The 9,780-nt window shown below is 36.1% G+C and overlaps 1 protein-coding gene across 1 annotated transcript; it reads left to right on the forward strand.

The window, feature by feature from the left end:
• Window positions 1-1,872: 1,872 nt before the first annotated feature.
• On the forward strand, window positions 1,873-9,101 carry LOC100375330 (uncharacterized). Its single transcript, XM_002737492.2, has 5 exons — window positions 1,873-3,313; window positions 3,987-4,124; window positions 6,671-6,769; window positions 7,980-8,071; window positions 8,996-9,101. Exons 1-5 carry the CDS (start codon window positions 1,873-1,875, stop codon window positions 9,077-9,079), a joined length of 1,854 nt encoding a protein of 617 aa, XP_002737538.1. The 3' UTR covers window positions 9,080-9,101.
• Window positions 9,102-9,780: the final 679 nt, after the last annotated feature.

The raw sequence follows: 9,780 nt of genomic DNA on the forward strand, positions 1-9,780 counted from the left end.
ATTTGAAGTGATACTGTTATTGCACAGCGTCGTGTATGATATGCGTCTAATACGAAGTACATAACTCGTGTGAAATGCAATGTATGTTTTACATATTTGGCTTACATTTTCCGAATAAATCGGTGAATGTTTATAACAAATTAAACCCTTCAATATTGTGATAGGGCATTTTCCGCGGCGATCGCATTGGGATCACAGCTACACGAGCTTTGTAACTTTCATATTTCTGAAATTTCGGCTTTGTTGAAAACGAACTCTATGCAGACCGATAGGTAACCCCCCTAAAAAAACATTATATATAATATTTAACAAGACAAGTGTAATTGCATTAACCGTATGTGATGACACTATCAGAAAAGCCAAATTAGGTCATATTAAACTTCAAAATAAATTAATGTTAACATAAGCACATGGAACTCAACTCATTATTTGTATCTTACAGCACAGCACAAAAAATGAATCCAGATACCAGTAGGAGCATGGCTTTCGATATCACGCATCGAAGTAACTGCCCTTGGGGTATAAAGACGTTTGTAGACTAGAAAGTAATAATAAAGATTCCCCCCTGCGCTATGTTCGGCGGACTCCCGCTAATCGATAATGAATAATTATAATGAAGATGGTAACGTTTCCTTATTAGATTCTTATCTTGTTAAATTACAACTTTAAAATTTAATCATTCTGTAAAACCCCGCTAATAGATGTAACTTGGTTCCAATTATTTGTTTCAATCCATCGGATATGATTAGTGATTTGATTCCGGTAATCCCAAGGTCTAACAATAGTGGATAAGCGCTGGCCTCCACGAGCAGTAGCATAATTGAGAGACTACTCCAATGTCATTATCACATCCGAATCCTGTGTGTTGAATTGTTTACAACTTATCTTGTGTATAATATTAACACTTCCCACAATACCGTCTAACAAAAACAGCACACACACACACACAGCGACATTGGTATTATACTAACGTTGACATTTTGAACTAACACTACCATAAAAACATTTACGACATTGTAAAATTCTTTGGAGAAGAAAATTTATATTAAGAATAATTCATAACGAAATGTATTCTATATGCACACAATTGATAATTTTCGTAATTATCGATTACAAGTTTAGTAAAAGAAAAAAAAGCATATTTGCTATATTCTCTACAATTCATACATGAACAATCATTTAATAGAAATAATTTTACTTTGTAAAAATACTGTACTTTCTGCGTAAAAACGAAAGAATTGCACAATGTCGAAAACGGAGTATTTATCGTAGTGTTACCTACAGCCAAGTCTGTCAACGTCGTGACATGAATCCTTCTTGATTTGTCAAACAATTTTCTTGCTAGTACAGTATTAGCCTAGACTGGAACATTATAAAGTTAGCCCGATATCAAATTTACATAAAATATTATAATCTTACCCATTTAAACTAAGCGATATAATAAAGGTAGGTAGACTCGTGACTGTACCTGCCCTGTAACACGATTAACCTATTTTACAATGACAATGCCAGCAAAATATTTACAATGGTTGCCATGGCTACACTTGTAGTTGTTATTGAAGAAATGAGATACTGTAATTCATACAACGAAGCTGAAACTACGTGTGTATAGAGCGGAAGTGGCGTCATGAGAAGGGCGAGATAGACAGAATAACTCACACCTTAAATGTGTTTATTTCTGTACACTCATGTCTGTAGGTATATGCCCTAGGATATGTTATGACTGTTTGTTCACAGAGTCGATGTGTGTATGTCTTGATTGGTGGCCAATGTGATTGAGGCGGTTACATGTTCTCAGGAAGTACTACGAAGACCGATTCATCGTACAACCATAAAACTGCGATAGATTGTATATTGTAATTCGTCAGAAGGATGTCGAGTGCTTTGCGACGATTAAATAGATCTATAGCCTCGAAGCAGCCCGAACAAAGTAGTGTGTCCATGCCTAGTTACGACACTGCCAGCAGTGCGGTGACTACTGTTTCCACCATGCTAGCCGGCAAGTGCTGTTTCCGTAACAGCTCGCCATCCCAGCTAGAACATAGGTGTCAGCTTTTCAAAGTGATTTTATGCTACATGATTCCGATTTTCATATTCATCGTGTACAGCTGCTTTCAGTTATCGGAGCGTCTCACTTTGCAGCAAGAACTCACATTTGTTAAAGAACACATGGGAAAAAGCACGAAAACTAGGCAGCTCGTGGCCAATGTTCAGATAGAAAGGGGTCTGACAGTCATGTACCTGTATAGTCGTGAAGATAATGTATACGAACTTTTGCAAGACATTTATAACCGAACTGACGCCATTGTGTTGTCCGACAACGGTGCGAACGAGGTAAGTCGGCATCATATATGGGCGAACCTTACAGAGTTCAGGCAAGATGTATTGGTTACAAATGTAACCACGTATGACGTTCTAAATTTTTATACTTATAGTATTAATGAGAATTTTGGGACGATATTTGGGAGAATCTTCGAAAATATGGTTTTCATATCAAACTTTTGGACGCGAGTTGCATTCTACTGGTACGGTCTGTTGTCAACTGATTCATATGGTATACAGCGAGCGCTGGGAAGCGCATATTTCTTACAAGGACACATTTTGTCTACCGAGGAATTTATGTATTTTCATGATAATTACTTCCGCGGGCAAGAACAATTTGAAACTGCTCAGAGTCTCCACGCCACCCTAGGCATGGAAGCAACAATGTCGGCGTCTTGGAATATAAGCAGTATTGTACGTCAAAAGATTGCAAACCGGGAACCTATAAGTGGAACATTAAATGAAAATATGTGGTTCGAAAATATGTCCATTGTCATTTCACATATTTTTAGCACCGTTGAAGAAGAATCAAATAATGTTATAAACATTCTAGATGCAAACATTGAGACGGCAGAATTATCAATTATTGTAATCAGTTCACTTATCTGCATCATGCTAATTCTGACAGTGGTACTGGTAGCCGTGGTCAATTCGTCAATGAAAGAAATACAGGGACTACTATCCTTGTTACGACGACAGTCTAGAGTACTGAACAAAGAGAAGAAACGAACAGACATGTTATTAAACTCTATGCTACCGAGAGCAGTTAGCGAAGAACTCAAACGCACCGGGAGAGTTGCTGCCGAAACATTTGATGATTGTTCCATTTATTTCTCTGACATCGTGGGATTCACTACTATTTGTTCAACCCTGAATCCGATGGAAGTTGTCGCAATGTTGAATGCCCTGTATTCTTTGTTTGATGCGCGTATTGCAATATATGACTGTTACAAAGTGGAAACAATCGGCGATGCATACATGGTGACTTCGGGTAAGTGACGAATACGTATATTTAGTTTTAGTATGGGTATCGCGGTGAGTAGAATATCGTTAACATATAGCAGATATTCTGATATTTCAATCTCATCAATTAAATTATTTTTCTTGACATTTACCGGTGACCAAAGATGTTCATGCGGGTTTTTCCAAAAAGATCATAAAATAAAACCAGATTATAAGATCAAAGAAATCTGATCTGTTTTAATAATATCCATCTTACCTTGCAGTATGGGAACAATGAGTATTAGTTTAGACCAAGTATTATTGATTCAATAAGTGACATACCCATTGAATTACATTGACAAAACTGCGAACGTATTCACAATTCTTGTTATGGTATGCATATTTGAGATTATCCTAGTTTATAGTCGATTGTCCTCTAAGGACTTGGGAAAGCGTTAAACATAATCTCAGTGTTTGCTCTGAGAAATTTCGAACTATCGTATGACAGGAAAATAACTGTATGTTATTTTTTCCCAGGCATCAGGTAATTGATTCCTACGTATCTGTTTACATATTGTGAACTTTTTATGAAGTATATAATCATGTAACTACAAACTATGTTTAATTACGTTTTAAATCAAACAACCTCTGGCGACAAATGTCACTATACCAATGCAGCTATCCAATTTGTAACCATACTTTTATTTCCGTGTCGTTCCCAGGAGTTCCTGTACCTAATGGTAATAAACACGTCTCAGAAATTGCTTCATTGGCACTAGATCTGCAGACACAGGTGTCCATGCTATCAGTTCCACATAAACCACAGGAGAAAATGAAAATGCGAATCGGAATTCATTCAGGTAGATCCATTGTTCTTAGTATTTCAACGAGGATTCATTAGACCCCGAGTTAAAACCACGTTACATTCACCAACATCTCGCGTGATATTTGATTGAGACAGATCTAATTTTTGTTGTCTCGTCAGTTTTCTAGATGTACTGATGCAAAAAATATTAGAAAAAAATGAAACATTTTTATGATTATAAACAAAAATATGCAACTGGGTATAGATCTTTGTTTCATGTTACTAAATGATCACAAAGACTAATGTAATAGTAGAGAAAGCGCAGAGAGTTGCGACAATTTCAATCCAAATTGTCCTTCAACTTTACAACACTATAAGTACGTATTTCGCTAGTCTTGTTTCCGTTTACCTATTTGTTCATCCGATTCGTAAGTCTTCATTACAATAACATAGTTCTTAGTGACGTCATTTGTGAACTATATGATATAGACATACGTCATCTTGGCAGAGACTTTATTAAATACAACGTTCGTTGACATGAGAAGTCACGATTAAACTTACGATTACATATTAATGCTACTTAGTCGTCAACAGTTTTGATCATGATCATTTTGATCACCTGCATTTCTTTTTCACGGAATATAAATAATTATTTTAGTGTCTTTAAATGAGGAATTTACCATGCAGCGTATGCCAACAAAAAGTTCTATGAACGTGTGAACTGAATGACGACCACATTTAGCGAGTGATAGAATGACTTATTGATTAAGTGATTGAGTGCTTAAGCGAGTGAGTGAGTAGTCGCATAATATATAGTGATTCCAGTTACAAAGATAATGCATATATCTAACTAGTTGATGAGAATGCCCTCATTCTTGACATGTTACCAGTGGGTTCGTTTTACGAATTTCCAATAGTTTACAAATGGTCATCGCGTCCACTGCAGTGATTACCCTATTTCGGAGAATAACAAGTCTCGTGACACACTCTCGTGCCCAGCAAGACCTCGGCGGCCATTAACAAATGAGGTCTGTTAAGTTAGGATTGTTGATATTAGTTTAATCACAGTATTAGATATATGGTAGCCATATATATCGCTTTTGACATATTGAAATACTTTTGTTAAGGGGAAAAGTAATTTAAATTTTTAGCGATTACACATGAATACTATAAAAACGCTATTTTTTATATTCTATATATGTTTGCATTTTATTTGTCTTGTATTAAGACTGAAATAAGGTGAATGAAATTACAGACTATGTAGTGTCTTCAACAACAATGGGCAATATTTAATAACTATGATTTCACTTGCCATGGTAAAAATATATTTTTCTGCATAAAAACGTTAGTGTTAAAGCGCGGTGGTCGTCGCGCAGCGCGTGTTCGAATTTCATGTAAATAAACAATGTATTTTACACGCGTTGTGTACGTCGCTAAGAGTCCCATATCGAACAGGACGCGGCACGACGACTGCCGCCCTTTAACATTGTGTGTCTGCAAAATAATCAGTACTTGTGGGAATTTTTGTTTTAATCTAGCAATTGATGTTTTTATGTTTTCTGATGTAAGACAAGTATTAAATATGTTTTATTAATTCGTGGTAGAATATTAATGATTGTATGTGTCGTGAACTCAATGGAATTAATAGAAAGTGAAACATTACACAATTGTAATTTATTGACACTTAAATCCCGTGTAAAATAAAGAACGGCACATAAGTTTATATTCTTGCTACCATAATTGGACACATAATAATTGTATTATACGACTGAAGCAGACATCAAGGCCTTAGAAATCATTACTTCTTCCTATCGTACCTCAACATACAGTTCGAACTTACACTAAGGACACAGTTTTTAATTTTTCATGATTTAGACTATTAAAATGGCAGTGATTAGTATAGCAAGTTAGACTTAATGTTCACACTATATGCGCGATGTTATTCGTGTGATATGTTGGCATATGTCTGTATAGATGAATACCAATCTTCGTGATGATGGATTGTCAAGCTGAGGTCAAAGCAACTCATTATGTAGTTATACGTACAAACTATTTCATATTACATATTTCGTTACTAAATAAATGTAATCATGTCTCTTAATTGGTTGGAATATTCCACTCATAGAGTTGATGTCATAAATTCTAAACTCAGTAGTGATTCCGGTGCCTTTGCTTTAAATTGTGTTGTATCTTGTGATGATTATCTTTCCGTCATCTGTCAGTGGATACATACTGAAGACTTTGTAATTGTTTGCTGAAAACACAGTGGTGAACGTGCAACTGATAGAATTAGATCTCTTGGTCAGATGGAAGCCATCTAAACCACAAACCATCAAATAGTGATAATAGTGTTCGTGAAGTGTAATGGGTGGCGCAGTGAGTGTTATGTGACAAGTAACACGTGAGCCTGCAGTGGAGACGCGATTGTCGTGATCTTGAGTTGGAATTCTGTATTCTACATTGTATTACTTGTCTGTGTGTTAGAATGTACAATTTCTTAAATACACTGTTCTTTAAAGCTCATTGTTGATCATGGGCGATCAATGAGTGTACGCTGCCTACAAGTACTTTCACTAATGTAATATATGATTCATTTTTAAGGTTCTTGTGTGGCTGGCGTAGTAGGGACAACCATGCCTAGGTATTGCATGCTGGGAATTACCGTCAGCATAGCGTCTAAAATGGAATCACACGGGCAAGGTGAGTTCACTTACAGACACAGACACATTAGTTGAGTCTGCAATAACCTACGATGTTACGGATAAGGATTAGTTTATCATTATCTTAGATATCAAGATGATTCATACAAAGTGATTTCAGTTTAAAACTTGGCGATGTAAATCTCTTTTCGAATCGACTCTAGAATCTATAATGCTTAAGCCACGCGTGCATTCGTGGTGTAGACGCCATGCATAATCCCGTACTCTACCGCTCCAATAACTAGTTAATATCGATGTTTGTACGAGAATTGAAGCATCGATGTGAATCATAGAAATGACAACTCTGATTACAATTAATAAAGTGTATATTAGTTTTATAACAGTACACATGTAACTCGGTGAATGATTTTCCATTGCGTTTTATCACGGTTTAATCTATATTTAGAATCCCACTAGCGGAAAAGATGATTTCATGATGAATTGAGAAATTCTTCTTGTCTCGTCGAGTCTTCACTTCCTGGAAATAAACGGATTAATTTCAGTGTCACCACCTGCTGCCCTTAGTGAAATATCCCGGATGTAACTCACCTCGGGGGGTTTCTATCAGCAACGAATTATGATGTGGATTTAGACAGTAGTAGTTCAATCTGTAGCTCCTGCTAAATTTTGTCACGCTACTGTAAACACAGCGAATACATAACTGGTCGTTTCACGAAAACATGTTTTTGTCCAATCTAATCAGTTTCTACTTAAAATTGACTTCCACCGAGAGAATTGTCAAAGTAAATGGATAAAGTAAAAGGTTACTTCATTTTGAAATCAACATCATTAAATTTATACCGCGATTAGAATATTCATAATACTAAGCTCCACGAATAAGATTGTATAAAATTGTATACCAAACACTGCGATCGGGTGGATATTCTATAGCTTTTAATCAAGTTCGAAATTTGGTCACAACGAACATTACGCTGACAAATGTGTAAAGTGTATTGTAATCAATTAAACTACGTCAGTTGTATAGCTTGTAATCTCGATAAACCAATGAGATGCCATCCTCTGTGTAATGTCGAATATTGTACTCCGTCTCGCAGATGTAAATAGTTTGACATCACGTGTATGGACAAGACTATTGGCACAGTGTGCAAAACATCACTCGAATGGTTTAATCCATTGCTTTTCTTCAAAAAACAATAATCAACAATATATCATTATAAAATGTCATCGAGAATGTATTAATTTGTTTACAGCCGGGAAGATTCACGTTAGTCAAGAGGCCTACAGAAGGCTGAACGACTTTGGTGGTTTTGAACTTGAGGAAAGGGGAATAATAGACGTGAAGGTGAGTATATGTACTTTTTTGACAGTTAGTTGCATTTCATTTTCTTTTCAAATAAGGAGCTAAGCTTCAAATAACTCACTTTCAATTTTACAAAATTTAGGAAATAAAAAGCAATGTTCTGTCTTATGTTTACGTGATAACAAAACATGGACAAGGATGTATACAAATAATGGACGACGCATGGAAAAAGTTGTCAGATAACAACAGTTCCCTAATATGGGGTTATGTGGTTCGTAATATTACTCATAATATTGTATGATATAATTAATAATATTGAATATACTATAGTATATGATAATATTGTATAAATATAATTTCCTTTCCGAAATCAATATGAATAGTGAAAATACATACAAACCCGTATGTTCGAGAAGACGGACAGAATAGAATAAAACACGATAGAGTATTTACTGATTGAGTGTTGTCGGCGCTGAATCTGTATTATGTCGTTCATGTCGGTTACTGGCCAAGGCATCGTGTGCGCCACATTGAATCGTGTTCATGAGGCCCACTTTGTTCGCCGATTTGCTCATTTACTGTTTTATGAATGCCAATCGTGTGCATGTTGTCTAATATGTGATGTGCTCGACTAAAGGTTGAGCAAAACAGTATCAATAAAATATTGAAAAATGTTTGATAATTTCCGAAAAGATTGGTATTGCTGTATGCAAAATAAAAACACATAGTAATGAACCACATTTTCGAGAGAAAAAACGTGCGTGTATTTTAGCCTTGTTATAGGGTCAATACGCTGGACTTTACGAAGAAAAGCAAAACACGGGTACGCCCTTTCAGTTACAAGTAGAAATTACTTTTATAAAACATAGCACCTGTATTGACAAACCTCAATGACTCAGATTTCGATTTTGCGTATAAAGTTTTCCAAGTCATTCTCAACAAATATTATGATGTGTTATTTTTTAGGATGCAGGACTTATGAAAACGTACTGGCTGTTACGTAAAAAGGGAATATCATCCAAGCACCTAAACACACTCAGCGTTGCGTGAGTTATGCTTCTGTTAATCATCGGGGCTGCCAACCTGATATTGATCGAGGAAGGGAGTGGTTGCTTTTTTACTATTAATGCGGAGTGACATCTGGTCTGGAGGAATAATCAGACAATGTCATTTTGATACGGAAATACACAAAGAAAATTTGGCGCTAATATTATATAGTAAATTGAAGTATACTGAAAACATGTAACATGTTTTTGGTTTATTCGAAGAAATGATGATGACAAGAACAATACAGTATCATTATGCTGATAACATTCAGTAGTATATGGTGTAAACGATGTGACACGAATTTGTATTCCACCATGGTAAAATATCAAATATAATATAAAGTTAAAGCGCGGTGGTCGTCGCGCAGCGCGTATTCGAAATTTATGTAAATGAACAATGTATTTTACAGGCGTTGTATACGTCGCTATGAGTCCCATATCGAACAGGACGCGGCCCTTTAAATGTTAATTAACGACTTGGAGATGAGGTCAATGATATGGCAAATATATAGTTAGTTATGATTACTTATTAAAGGGGAATGGTCGCCACCTGCGCGCGCGTGGGAGTTGAGTCCCAGGCGATGATAACAACACGCGCTAAGAACGCAAAGGCTCATGGGTAGGCGCTTGTTTGTAAACAATGACACGCTATGGCCATCTGGCGCATACGTAGGTGGCGACTCCCCCGCTATAACATTTTGTTGA

This window comes from Saccoglossus kowalevskii, chromosome 15 (assembly GCF_978046115.1).
Source record: "Saccoglossus kowalevskii chromosome 15, keSacKowa6.1, whole genome shotgun sequence".
NCBI classification, from domain to species: domain Eukaryota; kingdom Metazoa; phylum Hemichordata; class Enteropneusta; family Harrimaniidae; genus Saccoglossus; species Saccoglossus kowalevskii.

Excerpts from the sequence above, each read along its gene's own strand:
- LOC100375330 (XM_002737492.2), top strand. The coding sequence starts at position 1,873 with ATGTCGAGTGCTTTGCGACGATTAAATAGATCTATAGCCTCGAAGCAG. Across the intron at positions 4,125-6,670 it reads GCGAATCGGAATTCATTCAG|GTTCTTGTGTGGCTGGCGTA; the intron begins GTAGATCCATTG and ends TTCATTTTTAAG. Across the intron at positions 8,072-8,995 it reads GGGGAATAATAGACGTGAAG|GATGCAGGACTTATGAAAAC; the intron begins GTGAGTATATGT and ends GTTATTTTTTAG.